Raw genomic sequence first — 19,042 nt, forward strand, 5'->3', positions numbered from 1 at the left:
ATTAAGTTTGGGCTTTTGGAACAAAAGAACACTGCTGCGGCACAATAATTATTTTACCTCAATTATCTTGTTTTCATAATCGTTGGAAGCCAAAATTTAAATCGAAAATCAATTACGATTAATCACACAGTCCTATTTGAAAGCTATTTGTTTTCTGGAAAAAAAATTACACCTCTCACTTGAAGATAGCACATTGTGTTAGAATTTTACAGTAAAGAAAATACAGTAAAATACAGTAAAAAAAAAAAGATCATAAAAGATTATGCCAAACTATTTAGCTCTTCCTTTCAAGAATTTCAATCTTTTAATAAGACATTTTTCTTCATTTTGACTTTATGCCCCTAAAACATCAAATTAATGCAAAAATGGAATGCCACAGTCAGAATTTAGAAAAATCAAGTCAGATCTTATGAGAAAATGTAAGGTGGCAATTTCATATGAATTCGTACAATGTGATTCGTACGGAAACAATGATTAGAAAAGATCTTACATCTTTTCTAATCATTGTTTCCGTACAAATCACATTGTACGAATGGTGAAGGTCCATCCGCCAGTGGGGTATAAGCAGATTGTTCAAAAACGTACAAATGAGATTGTACAAATACATACAAATTAGCCATCAATTTGCCAAAATGTAAAATAGTTACGAATTGCCATGAGAGTGTGTTGCCAACATTTGACTTCAAAGAAAGGTGTTAGTAGATCAGTAAGAAAACACTTTCCATTTAGAGACAGATATTTCACTGTGGACGACTAAAATTGGACCATTGATTTGCCAGCACTAAATGTTAGTAACAAAACTGTTTTGGTGACCAATGACTTTGAATGAATGGCCAAAAGAAAGCACAAATTTCTCAACATTTTGCAGTGAAATATCCCTTTATCTCAAAAAATCCATTTAAATCCAATCTCCGTCTCTAGTAGTGAATAACACAGATGCTACATTCAGAGTTCAGTCCCTCTGGACTAAGCAGGGAAGCAGCTGCGCCTAACAAGTGGAGCATCAAAACTGTCATGGCTCATTCTCTAGCAAGACAAATCAGTTTAAGCAGGACACCACTCCACCAACCCTTTCCTCTTTTTTTTAACCAATCCCATTTATTGCTTTATTCACTAACTGTACATGTACATGTTCACACCAACTAGTATTTTAGGAGTAAATGTATGTATCTCTACTAGTACTGTATGCATGCATCATTTACTGACCCTCATGTTTTTCCAAACCTATATGAATTTATTTTATTGCAGAACACTAAAGAAGATATTTTGAAAAAAACCTTCTTTGCACACAATGAAAGTGATATGGGTCCAAAACAACACTGAACCCCAGTGACTTTCATTGTATTGACCCAAAATAAAAAATAAAAATAAAAAAACATTGGGAAGATTTTTCAAAAAATATTCTTTTATTTTCCATAAAAGAAATACATACATGTTGGGAACAACATGAGGGTAAGGAAATAACAGAATTTTGGAGTAAACTGTCCCTTTAAATGGATAGTTCACCAAAAAATGAAAATTAGCCCATGATTTACTCACCCTTGATTCATCCTAGGTGTATATTGCATTCTTCTTTCAGACTAATACAATCCGAGTTATATTAAAAAATGTCCTGGCCCTTACAAGCTTTATAATGGGAGTGAATGGGATTTCAAAAATATCTACAGATAAAACTACAGTAAGATTAATGAATTCGTTCAGACATCACGGTCTTTTAAAAACACGAGATGCAGGACAGTGGAAATAAGGATCAGCAATGATCAAAGATGTCTGTCTATATGCATGTTTAAAAAGAAGAACAAGCTTTTCATCTTTTTCATCTCTGCCACCAGCGGGAGAGTTCAGACACATATTTTATCACACATAACTTCACAATCATATCGCAGGTAATCACAATTTCAAAATGTTTACTAAACCCTAAAACGTGTTTATCTTGATAACATGAATAGCGTCTTCAATTTAGACCACAAGTGGAGAGCCGTGCTTCTCAAGGTTTAGATTTGCGAATCATTCACACCTCTTTGATGAATGCTTTGTTTTTTGGTAAGTCGCTTTGGATAAAAGCATCTGATAAATGCATAAATGTAAAAGTATACATACAATTTACATTTAAATATTATTTGTTTTAAAAAGTACAAATTCTGAGTTACAGTGAGGCACTTTCAATGGAAGTGAATAGGGTCTATCTGTAGCTACATGTTAAAATACTTAGCCTACTTTTTAAAAAATATAGCAAGACAAACAACATGCATAATAACATGGTTTTAGTGTGGAACAAATGCTTAGTAACCTTGTAAATTTTGTATCAGTTTTACAACTTTGTTGCCATGGCAATGCAACAACCCTCATGTAACAATTATTTAAACCACTTAGCTTAAACCACTTAAACCACATAGCTTAAACAATACATAAAGAAGAATAAATGTAATATATAACATTTCTGCTTTTAAGTCCTTCAAAAATTGGCCCCAATGGAACCTTTTCACATTTTTATAAATACATTTATGGAACCATACGAATGAGTAATTAATACTAGTATTAATTCAGGAAAGTTTGGACGGCGTTGTGGTCCAAACAGTGCGTAAAAGCGTTTCAGACCTTCAGGCAGAAACTAACTACCGCGCCGGTTCTGGCATATGCAGACTTTAAGCTACCGTTTATTTTGAAGATTGATGCCAGCTATGCAGGCCTAGGTGCAGTGCTTTCACAGGAGATAGATGGCAAGGTGAGTCTTCAGCCAGCAGAGCGTAGTACCGCCACATACAGCTCCATGCGGCTGGAGTTTTTGGCCTTAAAATGGGCAATGGCAGGAAAAGTTTGTGAATACTTGCTAGAACATCATTGTATTACGCACAGATAATAACCCGCTAAGTCACCTGGCTACTGCAAAATTGGGAGCCACTGAACAGCGGTGGGCGGCCGAGCTAGCGGCCTTTGACTCTGAGGTGCAGTACCGGTCAGGTAGGTCTTACCAGAGTGCGGATGCGTTATCGCGGTTGCCTTCTGGGTGACAGCCCATTGAGGGGAATAGTCAGTCGAGAACGTTAGTTCCTGAACTGCTGAGGCGTGCTGCGGTTGTAGGTCCATCGGGGTACACCGTGAGGGCCATGCAGGCCATGCCAAGTCGATCATGGCCAGAACTGGTGGTGCTGCAGGAGGAAGATCCCGTTATTGGTGCAGCTCTTAAGTTCTGGCACCGAGGGCGAGGCCCAGGGCCCCAGGAGCAACGATCATTACCCAAGCCAGTGTTGGTATTACTTCAGCAGTGGGACCAATTAGAGGAACAAGAAGACCTGTTATATCGTAGGATCTGACGCTCGGATGGGGGTAAAGAGGTGCTCCAGCTGGTGCTGCTAGCAGGTGCTGACCCAATTGCATCAGTGCCATGGGCACCAAGGCACTGAACGCACCCTTGAGCTGGTGCGACAATGAAGCTACTGGCCAGGGTTGTTGGCCGATATGGACCATTGGGTACAGGAATACGAGCGGTGTCAGCAGGCCAAGGATTCCGCACCGGATGCTCTGAGCTATATGGGGCACCTATTGGCCTCCCGCCCAAACGAGATAGTGGCCCTTGATTTTACAGTCTTGGAGCCCTCCCACTCGGGGCAGGAAAACGTGCCAGTATTGAGCTAAGCTAGAAGTGACGTCAATTCTGGTGCGCCGTGTGTACGTTCAGGAGGTAGGAGCTACTGGTGTAAACTGTACATTGTAAACTGTTTATTTTGGGCAGGGTATTTGAGACTTATTTTATTTACAATGTGGATGAGGAGGACTACAGACACGTTGAGTGAATTCTTAGCTGCACAAGAGTAACTCGAGTGCATTGGGCAGAGTGAGCAGAGTGAGTGCATTGGGCATACCTGCATATCTGCAGGTATGTTATGTTGGTTTAACATTTGGGTCAATAAACTATATATACTATATAACTTTAAAAAAATTAATAGTGATATGGGGGCCAGGAGGTGTTGCAGCAGGCTTTGTGGGGCGCTGCTAAGCTTTATACAGCGCTTTTAGGATAGATGGATCGCTAACTACCTGTATGAGTCATATGCTGACTGCATTGGAAACGTGTCCAGACAGAATGGATTGTTTCCCTTTGTGTGCTGTTCACTTCAATCAATATTTTGCTTCCTACTGAAACGATGCATTTATTGTGGATTTGTATGTCCAGCTATATGACCATTTCATTTTAACAAAGAGGTTCTTAAGGACGGTCGTGCGTTTGCAGCCCGAAGTGACACATTTGAATTTAGTATTTTCAGGTATGTATTGACCATGGGACTTGCGTGGGGTACAGTGGCGAATAGCTATGTGTTTGTCACCATTATTGTGGATTCTTCTGTGAATGTGTTTGCTATTTTGTTATCTTTTGTTTTTGAACGTTTGTTTTCTTATGTGTTTTGTTGAATGTTTCTTGTATAACGGAAGTCTGCGACTACGCTTTAAAGGGCATTTATGTGCTGGTGACTGGTAGTGGGCGCCTGCTAGTGAGCTGCCGCCATCGGTGATGACCTAATTCCTTCTGGCAGCACGTGATAAACATTCATTGACTGATTATTATTATTTGTAAAGTGTATGTGTTTGTTTGTGTCTTACATTGTTTTCTTTTCCCTTCAGAATTGGGGTGCCAGTATTAGCCAGAGTCCTCTGTGTATGGTGGTGGTCCGGCTGTCGGTCTGCAGTGTCACAATGGGTGGTGTGGTGCTGTGGTGTGAGGTAGCACGTTTGGTTGCCGGGTTTACTGGATAGGCTAGACGAATCCCCCAGTTCTGAAGTTCTATTGTCTGTGTGTGTGTCAAATGTTATATGATTGACATATTTATTTAACTGTTTGTATATTAAAGAGACCAACCCTGTAATTTATTCAACTGTAATTTATTCAACTATTCAACAATTTATTTGAATAAATTGTCTTAAAACATTCCATCATTGTCTGATACCTGGCGCAGCCACGACGTATCTGTGTGTCTAGTGCACTAATCATTAACACACTTGAAGTATACTAAATTAGCCTGGCTGCAGGTATACTTTTATATATATATTTTTTTTTTTCACCAGGGTAGGCTGTCATTAAAATTATTTTTTGTGGCAATCATGTCAGTAATGTAACACACCTTTACTGCAATGATTTGTCAGTAAATGTTTCCCAATGTGGTGTTGATGCTAATGTCAGGCTAGGGTGATGAGGCTTGTCTTTAGTGGGTGGTAAAACGTGAAATTGTCACTGCCAGTAGCGGCTCCTGGCTGTAAATTTAGGTAGGGCAGATTCTGGGTCATAGCGCTAGTTTATGAAGAACATTTTGTAAGCTTTGTATTCTAATCGCTGAACACATCAGACACACTTTTGGCAGAATTCTAATGTCCTTGCGTTATTCAGCCTGAGGGTCGTGCTCTAATGATGATTGACAGGCTTTAGTACACACGACAAACGCATAGAATGTAGTATTTATTGCCTCCGAATATTGTTTTAGAATTTTGTAAGTTGTGTTGGAATTGCAGTGAGGAAAACAAAGTCATGTCTATTCTCAGAACAAACATAAAACAAACACAATAGAACTACTGTATATAAAGGTTATTCACATGAGCACTTTTAAACTAAAGGATTTATACCTTCATTATTTGATACGCTACTCCACATAGGAAGAACAGACATGCCAACTAGTAACTGACCTGATGCAGACACATGGTTGAATCAGACTGATATCGTCTTGATCTGGAGCGAGGTTTACGTGAAAATAAGCGGGACAGCCTGAAATCTGCCCCAATGGGCCCTATTTTAACGATCTAAGCGCATGGTTGTGCACCCGCCTATAGCCGCACATTACTAACACACTCTTTAAAATGACAAAAAAATATTGCGCTATTGACTTTAGACCAGGTTTCAGTTGGTCAATGCGGCATCTATTTCAGTTGCCTCAAAATAGCAATGCGTCAACAATGCTCCTGAACACACGTCGTTTTCAGACCAGCAGCCCATGGGCGCACAAATGGGCGCAAATGCATTTACAGTTTCAGCAACGTGGCGCAGGATGTGAAAATGATAACTGCGTCAGGCTGAAACTAGCAAAACACACTTGCGTCGCGCTTGGTGCTTCATTGCGCCGGGTGTATGATAGGGCCCAAATGGCTCTCAATTAGAGTGCACTGCAGTTCCATATTTCAACAGACATTTACATTGTAAATTTGTGGGGCCCTGTAGAGTTAGGGAGGGCACAGAGACCGGCTGCCCCGCTTAGTATGCGCTTCGTTTTAAAATATCCTGCTCATTTTACGACTTAAAATAGTCTAGAAAATCTGACAAATTTTTGCTGCAGAATGCTGAACACATTTACAACATATGATTAATTCAGTGAATATAGAGGTCTATGTTTGGATGCATATTTTGACGAACATTACAGACGAGCCGCGGCTGGTCACTGTGAATGCCAATGACGTGGTTTTCAGCACTGTGGGCAGACTGCAGAAAGTCCTCTACCTGTCACATCCAATGATTGATCATCAATCACTCTAACCATGCAACAAATTGGTAAATAAATTTGCCTTCAAGGGAATGCACTCTGGGTAGACTTTGAGTCAGAGCAGCGAAGCCTATAAAAAGCAACTGGTGCGCTCTGCCAGAGGCAAAGCCAATTCAACAGGCTTGCTGGGTTGTGTAGGAGGCTGGATATCAACTCTGAAAACACTCACTGAAACTTTCTCAACTCCTTTCTGTTGCATGCCATTTTCACAAACTTTGGTTGGTGATTGATTAATGTAAGGGAATGATATTAATAATGTGACTCTAGAACCATTATTAGAAATATTGCATTAGTTTGAGGATTGTTTCTTTTATAATATTTTAGCATATACAATTGATGCTGGATTTGAAAAGATAACATGTGTGGCACATGTAAATGCAATAACGAAATCGCAAAAAAAAATAGGACTATTTCTTGGTTATAGGATGAAAAAAAAATAATAATTGAATCACTACCCCAAAAATGCATAAGGGGGTCAAATTGACCCGTATTCATTTACTAGGGAATTTTGACTCACAGTATTTTTGGATACATTTTTGTCAATAATAATAATAATAATAATAATATTGTGTATTTTCTTTAAAACTTTATGAATTACTTAGAAATCTCTTTTTTTTTTCTCTGAGCCAAGAATTTGTCTCAGACACCAACCCTGTGTTTGAATATGCATATCATCCTACTATATAGTAGGTGAGAAGCAGTATGTGAAATGAGTAGTATGTCTGAATTCACAGTAGTCATAAAACTCTAAACAAAAAAAACAACAAAAAAAAGCATCCTGATAACCTACATGTCACACCGTGGTTTCCTCTGGAACAGACTGAAGACTCCGATTATCAATACAAACTCAAACTTTAATAATAGTACAGGCAGAGGAGACCCACATAAACACAACAGTGATCAGACAAAGACTGAAAGAAAGGGTGCATCTTAAGTAGCAAACAGAAACGAGATAATTAATCATACACAACTGGGACAAATTAACTCCTAATGATAGTAACCATAGAAACGAAGGAGTGAACAAAGAAAGAACAAAGGAAAACAGGAACCAATCAAAACACAAACTTAAAGTCCAAACATGCACTGACACATGACACTACTACTTCTGCCATGATTCTGAAGTTAACATCCAATGGATACTTTGCTATCCATACCAGAGGTCACCAACCCACAGATTGCGTTTGACTGGTATATCTTTATCGCTGTCCCGGTAACTACCAAAAATAACAGCTCGATATGGTCGCATATAGCCTAGAAATCTAAGTTTTTCTTTGAGAAAAGAGCAAAGAACGGCACTTAAGTCATTCTTAAAAAAGGGAAGATGTGTTCGTCGTTTTGCCGGCCAGATATGGCAAAAGTTGAATCTATCAACTAAGCTCCGCTGTTGGGAAAACGCTCTGGTTGGTTGAAGCGCTGTCCTATTGCGTGCAGAGGGAATTTGAAAGACAGCCGTTTATCCCGCCCCTCGGATTAAACCGCGTCTATGGTGAGTTTCCAGACCTAACATCTTGATGTAGGTCTGGCTTGCCAGGCTAGGTCGCATATGCTCCCAAAACTGAATCTGTGTGACCTCAAAATGTATTTGAGAGCATTTGTGAGAGTACAAATAATTGTTGTGGTGCGACCTTTTTTCTAGTGATGCACCGGTCGACCGGCCATAAATAGCCGGTTTGTGCTCCAAACACACGATCGGCAACTGGGCGGGTTTTAGTTTAATTTTGGCTGATGATCTCTATTCCAGACTTGCACTCAAATTGCACTGCAATCGTTTCCCGAAATGTCATTTGTGTGAAACTATTATGAAGTCTGTTTACAGGATGTTAACACAGGCCAGAGACGGGACACGCTGAAGACGGACACAATGAGGAGAGTGCAGAGAAAATACCAGACACAGCAAGATCACTGTTCGTGATGCTCGAAATATAGAAAGAAAATTATAAATATTAAATTGGGATGGGGATTTATATGAATGTACCCAGAGAAACGCTTCTTTTCCATAAGCATCACCTACTGCCAGAGAGTGAATTTGCATTTTCATTCAGTCCGTCCGGTTTTGTTTTATTGGGGTTTGTCTTATGTAACAATTTCTCAAAGCTAAAGTCAGACCATTCTGTATTTGCTCTAAGTCTTGAAATTCTGCAATCTAATTTAAATAAAAACAACTGTTCATGCTACATGTGTAGCATCTTTGTTTGTGATTAAAATTAAGTGGTTGACTAATTTCAAATAGCTAGTTTTAAGGCCTCGGCCCTGTTTGTACTGTTATAGAGCAAATTAACAACAAATACATTTGCTTAAACAAAGAAGAAGAAAGTTCTTAATCAAATATAGAACCTACTCAGACAATATATGCGATTTCAGATGCAATAGATGAGTAGAGAAAGGCTCCAAACGACAGCTGAAGGCCCAAACAAAGGAATAGGTGCAATCTCTGCTCAAAAGTTATGCTTACAAAGGTGCAAATCTTTTTTTAAATGTTCTGTCTCTGTCTGAAAAGATCCGTTTCACATGTTCTGTGAGAAAATTAGGGAAGGAAGGTTCAGACTTGAATATACTCCACAGTAGATTAGTTAAGAGTTTAAGAAAAAGTGAAAAACTGCATTATAAAAAGGTTAGCTGTCTATTATGGGTTCGAGATGATAAACTGTCCGCGTAGCGCAGTTTAGTTCCATCCTGATGCTTCTCATATGCAACAGAAATATTTTATGAAACTCTTATCAGTTGGGCAACGTAGGGGTGGCATGAAAAGAGGTCGAAAAATGCAACCATTTTGGTCGCTGTCTGGATCCCTGCAAATGTGTGTTAATTTTAACCAGCAGCAGTCATTTTTAAACAATAGTTGAGGTAAAACAGCCCAGCATGTAAACATTAAACATTTAATCCAACGCAGCTGGGTCAAAACCACTCGGCACTAGTTTCATCACTTTTTGATGGGCTCTGGGTTGGCAAAATAATTCAACATTTTTAGAGTGTGTTCTTTTCAAACTAGAGTGTTTTGTTGGAGTGTTTTCTCACACACCAAAATCTGGTCAGCAAGAACTGAAAAAGTTGTAATGCTGCTTAAGAGGAGGAATTAAAATCCTGTTGATTTGCTATAATACAGTTAATTCTAGACTGTCAGTGTTTATTCCGGGCTTTCAGTCTTGCCGGCACTCAAAGCCTGAGGCTTTGGCCGTAGTGGGACTATTTTTGTTGAGAGGAAGAAAAACAAACCATTAATAACTGGTCAAAGTTGGTTTTCAACAAGTTATTTAGCCTAATATTTATTCAATAATCATAAAGCAACTTTGTTTAACTGTAGATGCTGTATAACTGCTGACATAATTTTCTGGACATTTACAGATTGTTTTTACTTTTCCATTTTTAGATGTTCTTGCTTATCAGTAAATTCACCTTTTGATTATTACGATTGCCTGTGATGTTACTGTAGTCATTCTGCAAGTGTTAAAGTCCCCCTGTGGTGAAAATCGAGCTTTTAATGTAGTTTATGTCTATGTGGTTTGTTTTAATGTGCTTTAAGACAAACCATGTGCACTGCAAATTCAAAGTCAACACCATTGCTGAGTATTTTCTTCTTAAAACTGCAGTGAACCAAAGACAAAAACACAGTTTAAAACCACTGGTGTTTCTTACATCACAAACTACCTTGTAACCAATCAGGTCAATGTGTGATCGTCAACGAGTGGATCTCTGAGCTGCTGTGAGTGAGTGGAGGTGGGGCTAATTTGCATATTCATAGAACCACATATATACTAAATGAGGCAAGGGTGTAGAGTTACATTCAAGATATTTTAAGGCATGAAGAAATTTTTTTCAAGGAAAAAACGTTTAAATGATAACTCTCAAAGATGAGTTTTAATAGATACAATTATTGACTACAGGGAGATTTTAAAGTGAGTTTAATTTAAAACCCATTTTAAATAAGTTTTAACCCAGCAATATAGTAATTTTTAAACAATAGTTGATTTAAAAAGCAGCACAGCATATGTTGGGTCATTTAACTCAACTCAGCATTGGGTTCGTCTCTTTTTGACCCAGTGCTGGGTTGCCAACTGACCCAAAATGGGATGATTTGAACCTTTTTAGAGTGTAAGCATCCTATTCAGTAGCTTGCATAACATGGTATATAGCATGCATTTGTTAAAAGAAAAAAATATTGTAGTAATCTGGTTGTATTAATGACTATGTCCACCAAGACAAAATTTCATGTTACATTTCTGTGTAAGATAGTAAGGCTGTAAAATGTTAAAAATGTCCATTTAAAAGACTTTCTTGCGAGAAAAAGCTCTATAATAAAGGCAGCAACAATCTCTTTAATGGGCTCGGTATAAAGTCCATTATGTGCTTCCTCCATTTTGCCTTGTGGCAGGGCCACTGCTGGCTCGACAGCACATTAGCCACTACCAGCCTGAAGTGGGTGGTGTTTTGTTACATCATAAAATGTTATGAGAGCTATTACAGAGAGCCATCATCCTCTGCCACTCCATTGAGATGCTTCAGAGATACACATTTGGGGTGGGGGAAGGGCTCTCTTTAGAGACATTACTTAGCAGGTAAGGGCATTACATAAAGGCTTTCAGTGTCTGGATACATCAGAACAGGTACAGAGTCGGGAAATATAAACACAATTGTTTGTTGTGTCTTGATAAAAAACGGCTGTATCAAGTGAGCAACAATAAGACTTTAAAAATATATATTTTTATCTAACTGCCAAGCTTTTTTTTAGTTTCCCTATTCATTAGATACTTATTCGTAAATCAATCTATTCAACTAGTCACTATGCTATCAATTTTCTTTGGGAATCTGATTCTGTGATTCGGGTAACTATTCACTTACGACTAGTATATATATATATATATATATATATATATATACTCCAGTTAATGCTAATTCCAGTTCAACTACGTATTCTTTAGTTACCTGTAACTATTCAAACAGCTACTAGTATATACTCCAGTTTTTGTAGTACTAACTGAATAGAATCTAGCAACTGTTAATTAGACATTATGTACTAATTATTACTATTAAAAGTTTAAACTTAACAGTACGAATCTAAAAGAATCTAAAAACTAAAAACTGTTGGAATCGGTAACACTTTAAAATAAGGTTTCATTAGTTAATATTAGTTAACTACTTAAGTTAACATGAATTAAGAATTAACAATACTTCTACAGCATTTATTAATCTTAGTTAATGTTCATTTCGACATTTATTAATACATTATTCAAATCAAATGTTGTATTTGTTAACATTAGGCAATGCACTGTGAACTAACATGAACAAACAATGAACAGCTGTATTTTTATTAACTAACATTAATAAAGATAAATAAATACTGCAACAAATGTATTGCTCAATGTTAGTTTATACATTAACCAATATTAACAAATGAGACCTTATTGTAAAGTGTTACCCTATTATCTAATGAATTGTTACTAGTAAAACTGAAGTAGCCTAGTTGCATGCGAATAGCAAAAACGTGCTACTAACTAAAGGAGATGGATGTCAAGTATTGAAATAAGTACTAGTATCTCATGAACAAGTACTAGTGAACTAGTATTAATATACATGCTCCCTCTTAGACCTCGAGTGAAGAAGGCAGAAAAAAAGTATTTAAACCGAGTGCGCCGTCTAGTGGTAATTCAAGGAAAACCTCAGCAAGTAACCTCACAAGATAATGTTCAGCAGAAGTGGCAGATCATGCGAAATGCAAATGTTGACAAAACTTTAGAAAGGAAACTTACGGTAAAAGACGTACTCAGTGTAACTTGACCATATCTTGTCGTCAGTGTGCTGGTTGACGACCGAGGCCGTCACTGACGAGTTGCACGCGACCATCTGGAAACCACACTCCGAGAGCATGTCGAAAGAGCGCTCCAGGTGCTTGAACTTGAGGTAAAAGCGGGACGTGTACCTGTCAGGGGTCCTATCCGGGTCCCTGCTCTCGTTCAAGGTCTCGCCAAAAACTTCTTTGGCCAGCGCAATCCTCCCACATATCATAATCCGTGGCACCCTCCGAAATTTGGCATCGGTTTGACTCTCCCTACCCATCGTACAAGATCCGCGATATCCGACGGTTATGAACCCGCTTTTTCTGTCGGCGGGGACGAGTGAGGGTGGAGGGCACATTCTCTGGTCGCTTCCTTGAGACCCATCCTCGTAATCACTGTGGATGTATTCGTCGGGACTGGGCTTCAAGTCGTCCGGGGTTAAGAGTTTCACCAAATCAGGCAATTGAAAGTACTCCGCTTCTTTCCTCAGCCTCCCCTTCTCAGGGAAGTGGTCAGGGAGGACAACTTGCTTGTCTCTGAGGTAGTCTAACACATATCTGAACAAAAACCCATCCCGGTCGATGAAATAACGACCTTTGGGGTCCCTGGCGAGATCATTCGATGCGTTATTTTTAGGAGAGAATATTTTGCCCAAAAGGGAGCCAGGATTGCTTATTAACGTGACGTGTCGGGTATAATACACTTGGCCCCCGACGTTTAGTTCGATAACATCTGGAAAACTGTTGTCTTTAGCTTTAGAGTTTCCACTTAACGCCATTGTTTCAGTCATGGGTGACAAAATATCCGAGGATGGAAAAGGCGGAAAAGTTCGCTCTACAGCTTAGGAAACGGTTAAGTAAATACAGACGATGGACCATGCACATTAAATGGCAAAACAATAGCATTTCAAGTAATTGGAGCAGGTACCTTACATTTTAAAAATCCACGTCTTCTGCACAGATGGGGGGAAAAATAAAAAAAGGAGCGAAAGTACGGTGAAATATCCGAGGAGGAACTATAGCACGCGCACACCAGAGAGTATGGGTTGCTCAGCAGCGAATGGACTGGGGCGCTTGTTTCTTTGCCTGAAAAAGCGTATGCAAACGGAAGCTGCTGTTTAAATTCTGCAAAAACATTATAGAATAAAAGTATTTTTTTTCTGTTTGGCCGTTCCAAAGTTCCATACAAGTTCTGTGGCGGTTTGAATCCAACTTTTGACGACCAAATCGAACCAGAATCTATAGTTTTAAAAGAAAACAATCGAAAACATTTCAAAGCAAATGTTTCTACAATGGGGTTGATCGGTAATCCCAGCTGTTAAGAAGAAAATCCAGTGTGTGATCCTCTGCAATAATCCAGGGTTTTGCATGTTGGAAGGGTTTAGGAATGATGAAGATGATGCAGCATCACTCTCTGTGCGCGCGATCAGGGCTGTGGCGCCAGAAAATAACGCTTCAGATGTTGTTGCCTCAGCGGGCGGGAAAAAAAACCCCATAATGGGTTATAAAAAATTACATCATCTTAAAGGAATATGCACGCGATGCTGTGGCGTTGCTGGTTTTCGCGTCATTGTAGGCGATATATCATTGTCAGCCAGCTGTGTTCTATACTTGATTTGGTTACAGGAAGGAAACCGATTGTCTGGAACATTTTGTGCTCTTGTGCTTTAATTCAAACATTTGCCAATGACACTATATTTTTTAGAAGTATTCTCAGGTTGTGTGACGCTGTGAAGCCACAGTCAATTTCAGAACCTTGGACAGAGAAAACAAAATCTCTTCCAAGCTTGATTCCCATCAGGGGTTCTTTACAGCAGGACTGACAAAGACCCTCACATGTGATGACACCCTTCCTAAAATACAAACGCCATTTATACAGATTTATATTTTTAAGAAATTAATTAAGCATGATATTATAAAGACAGCATGTTCAATTAAACAATTTAACCGAATGGAAATTCTTTTGAATTGCCATTGTTCTAAAAAATAAATAAATGATTAAAATACTGAAATCTGAAATATATTCACTTTGTATTAAGATGACAGAGTATCTTTTTCTGCGTACTATTAAAGGCAGCAATGAGGAAAAAATCCCCAGAAATATACAAGTTTGTATGTTGCAATCTTTACAAATAAACAATAAATACACATACTACTCATTTTCAAAGGACTGTTAATCTAGTAGTTCATCATGTTGCTGATTCATGTAGTTTTGTTAAATTTCAGTTTTGTAAATGGTGCTTAAATCAATAATTTTACCCTACTATAGCATTTTTTACCCCCTGCAAAACCTTTTGTTTTAATTTGATTTGATTTTCACAAAAACTGAGTAGCTCCATCAATATTAAATAAAAAAAATAAAACATTTTTCTTCAATCTTCTCACACTTTACAACCAGAAACAAATACTGTGTACTTTACTGTGGAAAGTAAGTTCATAGATAGAGCGACAGTGCATTCATTTGTAAGTAGGCCATGAGCTGTATTCATAAATGCATGCATGCCTTCACCTCTTGTATGCTACTCCTTTTTCAAAGATATTTGAGTGTAGCAGTTGACATGGCTTACTCTAAATAGCTCAAACTTGACTCGCGTCTGGCAGATTTCCTCTTGTTCTTCCATGACTCTTCATCTCTGAAAGCATTGGTATTCTTAATTTTTGAAAAGCTTTTCTTTTCTTTTTCATTTGAAGAGTCCCTAATGGCTCTCAGCAGGTAGCTGTATTTATCAGTATCAGTTTATCAGTTATGTATTTCCTCAGCAGAATTGTCTTTGAAAACACAAAGCTTTATGTTTAAGGTACCAGTTAAACCAGGCAAGAAATAAGTCTGACTTAGAAAAAGTAGGTAGCTAGATTTAAGGATGGAGACTTTGACCTGTGATCATCTTTCTCCACAGTGTCTCCCTAATTTAATGCTTTTTATTCATTTTTTATCAGTGCTTTTTATGATCATTCCACTGGAACATTAGACCCAGTCCAGAGTCAAGCTGTTCTAGTTTTAAAAGGCACAGATAACAGTTACAAAATAATTTCATGCTATCACAAAGCTACCTTTTCATTTAACTAATTAAATGCTTCCGTAGGAAAGAACAAACCACCAAGCTTTCCTATTTTAGGATAGAGAACTTCTTTCGTACTAGAGTTTAGATAGCAGGGGTCTTCCCTGGAGAGGCAATTATCCTGGAAGATTTCAATGTTCCCTGCATGTTCTTTTTTGACTAATGTATTTGCGAAGGTCAGTTAAAGGTCTTCAAGGGCACTGTTTCCGAATAAACCAGGTCTAATTGATTTTTTATGTAATTTTACACAACATTGGGGAGCAGCTAGCCACAATTAACATAATGTAACTACATTTTTCAGTAGCTTGACACTACTTCAAACAAGTAGCAGTGTAGCAACACAAAATGCCACCGTATAACATGCTTGTTTAGAATATGAACTAGCAATGGATGCGTGATGATACACAGAGCAACTTTTTGAGCAATGTTGCTGGGCAATGTTGCCGTCAACGGGCAACCAGATGAGACACAGGGCCCACGACCCATCTAAATTATCCAGATAGAAATGTATTGCCCATTTTCAATGGGAAAGTGCCCAAGCAACAATCGCTCGGCAAGATTGCCCAGCAACATTGCTCAAAAAGTTGCCCTGTGTATCATCACCTTAAGTAATCCAAATTGGTTCAAGACTCAGGCTGAACTAAAGAAAACAATTACACACACAAAAGAAAGAGGTTACACAAAGGCACCTACTATAAATTACCATGACAAATCCTTGGGTATTACCATTTTTTTCAGACATGGACAGTTTTTTTTATTTTTTTTATATTTTTTTTTAGGATATTTGTGTGAGGACTTTTGTTGTTGACAAAAATGGAATGGCATTTAAATGCAGTTTTTAGAAATACAGTAATAATATAACTGAAAATATTTAAGTTTATTATTGCCTGTGGAGGGATTTTGCTTTTCTGTTCTTTATCTCCATGTAATGGGGATCAGAGATAAATAGCCTGGACAATGCACATGATATGATAAATAATGCATCTTTTCATTTCAAATTCATAACAAATGAATAAGTGAAGACGTCATCCCTTAATACCTTCAAAGTATTAGCTACTATTTTCTTGGAAACGTCTTGGGAGTTATGCATGTATCCCCGGTTCCCTGAGAAGGGAACGAGACGCTGTGTCAGATTGATGCTACAGTTTGAGAACGCTTCTGCGTAAACCGGTGTCTGAAGCATGTGTGCCAATGCACCAATGAAACTGGTCTTTGAAGTAGTCAGATGATGACTCGTAAGCTACTCAGCGAGACTATAAATAGACGCACAAACATACGTTATCAGATTGTAATTGCCTAAAGGAAGACGCCCAGGCGTGTGTGCAGTATAGCAAAGAGAAGGCATCTCGTTTACCTTCTCAGGGAACCGGGATTAAATACGTAACCCCAAAGACGTTCCCTTTTGAGGGAACTCAATGCTGCATCAGACTAACACAATAGGAATATAGAAACCCACGCCGCCTTACTGCAAAAATGCCTAGTCAAAGGATGTTAATATGAATATGCACAAGTCTAAAGGTGATGATACACGGGGCAACTTTTTTGAGCAATGTTGGCGACTGATGTTGCTTGGGCACTTTTTCAACAACAAATTTCCATCTGTATACTTTTTTAACGATCAAAGCGCACGGCGCAAGTGCACTTAGGTCATGTCCGAATCCACTTTTGCTAGTTTAACAACGAGAAAAATGGTTGACGTGCCCGGCGCAAGGTCTAAAAGGGTTGTCCCTATTCTCTTAAAGAGTAATGGGTGTGTTTTGGGCGTAACGTGAAATAAACCAATCAGAGTTTCATCTTTCATCCCCTTTAAAAGCCAGTTGCTATTCTTGAATGTGCATTTTGAATGTTCATACATTCATCACAAATAAGCTATAAGGTAATATGCTTAATCAGAATTATATACAGTTTCTAAACTCATTTTGGCCATTATGTAATGGATGTATGTTTGCTGTATCTTTGTGCATATGTGCATAATTCAGTAGTGTTATTTTATGTCTGGTGGTTTGTGTACTTGATTTCTTTTTTCTTTAGTCCTGAAGGTTTATGATAAATGTTTTATTTTGCAGATATTTCACTTAAAATGTAATCTTGAAGTTTGGATAATATGTAAAGGATTAATTCTACAAAAACTAATCCAAGTGTTTGAAACAGATTGATTGATTGATTGATTGATTGATTGATTGATTGATTGATTGATTGATTGTTTTAGGGCCATTAAGTACCATATTTTTTGCATTGTGACATAATTTTCCTGACAATTAGGCACACCTCCCCATTATATTTGAGAATTAAATGAGAATGAGAATTTTAGGTACACTCTCTCCCCAGCACAGTGCTGGAGGGTTCAGTCAAAAAGCAAATGGGGATTCTTCTATTCTGCATTTTAGGAAACATTTTGTCATGCTATATGTATCAAGTATCAAGAGGTGTGTGCCAGAAGTGGGAGTGTGCGACTTAAAATGTAGTTATGTAATGCAATACTATGAATGTTTTATGATACTAATGATACACTAAAAGAAGACAGCACAGAAGAAATCTTCAGATATGTGCTGATACGAAACAGTTTGAGTCTTATTTAACCCAAACGATTTGCCTTGTACTGCTTTCAGGTTTTCTTGGCCCCACCCAGCAACTGTTGCGAACAGACACACACACACACACACACACACACCGCTAAACTAGGTCTGCCAGACTCTCAAGGGACAGACTGCCTCACTGAACATTAAGGGCACTAGCTAGTTTGCCCGAGCTCATAAACCAGTGGGTAAAACATTTGTCTTGGGCCTTGAACCCGCCCCCCCACCCCCTCCCTCTCCCTCTCCCTCTCCCTCTCCCTCTCCCTCTCTCTCTCTCTCTCTCTCTCCCTCTCTCTCCCTCTCTCTCTCTCTCTCCCCTCTCTCTCTCTCTCTCTCTCTCTCTCTCTCTCTCTCCCTCTCTCTCTCTCTCTCTCTCTCTCTCTCTCCCTCTCTCTCCCTCTCTCTCTCTCTCTTTCTCTCTCTCTCTCTTTTTTTTTTTAAAGGAATAGTTCACCCAAACATGAAAATTACCCCATTATTTACTCACCTTCAAGCCGTAGGTGTATACGACTTTCTTCTTTCAGATGAATAGAATCTGAGTTAAATTAAAAAATGTCCTGGCTCTTCCAAGCATTTATAATGGCAGTGAATGGAGGATGAGATTTTGAAACCCATAAGTGCATCCATCCATGATAAAAGTAAATCCACATGGCTCCGGGGGGTTAATAAAAGCCTTCTGAAGTGAAACAATGCATTTGTGTCAGAAAAATATCCATATTTAAAACTTTATCAAGTAAAATAACTACACTCTAACAAATCTTGGGTTATTTTTTCTACCCAAATCCTGGGTTGAGCCTTTGATAATTTTTTGGGAGGTTATTTCTTTCAGTATTTGGGTAGTTGTTGTGTTACCCAGCTGCTGGGTCAGACGTAACAACCCAGTGTTTGGGTAGTTTTCTTGTGTTACCCAGATCTTGGGTCAGACGTAACAACCCAGAGACTGAATTATTTATCGCAGGCTTTTTGCGACCTCTTCAGGAGAGAGCAGTGCAGCTCCGTCAAAATGGTGCATGTCTTCGGTAAAATACAGGTTTGTGTACATTTTATTTTATCTATAAATTCGTTATTGTTCTGTATATCGTTTAATTTTATGCAAAGCAACATACAGGTTCGCGA

At 38.4% G+C, this 19,042-nt stretch overlaps 1 protein-coding gene across 1 annotated transcript in view; it reads right to left on the reverse strand.

The window, feature by feature from the left end:
- The window catches only part of kctd16b (potassium channel tetramerization domain containing 16b), a 122,245-nt gene extending 108,523 nt beyond the window's left edge, over nucleotides 1–13,722 (reverse strand). The window contains exon 1 of the mRNA XM_084137909.1: nucleotides 12,266–13,722. Within this exon, the coding sequence (XP_083994035.1) occupies nucleotides 12,266–13,082 (817 nt within the window). The 5' untranslated portion in view covers nucleotides 13,083–13,722. The remainder of the gene's footprint in view (nucleotides 1–12,265) is intronic.
- Nucleotides 13,723–19,042: the final 5,320 nt, after the last annotated feature.

The sequence above is a fragment of the Abramis brama genome (assembly GCF_963993115.1).
Source record: "Abramis brama genome assembly, chromosome: 15".
Taxonomy (NCBI): domain Eukaryota; kingdom Metazoa; phylum Chordata; class Actinopteri; order Cypriniformes; family Leuciscidae; genus Abramis; species Abramis brama.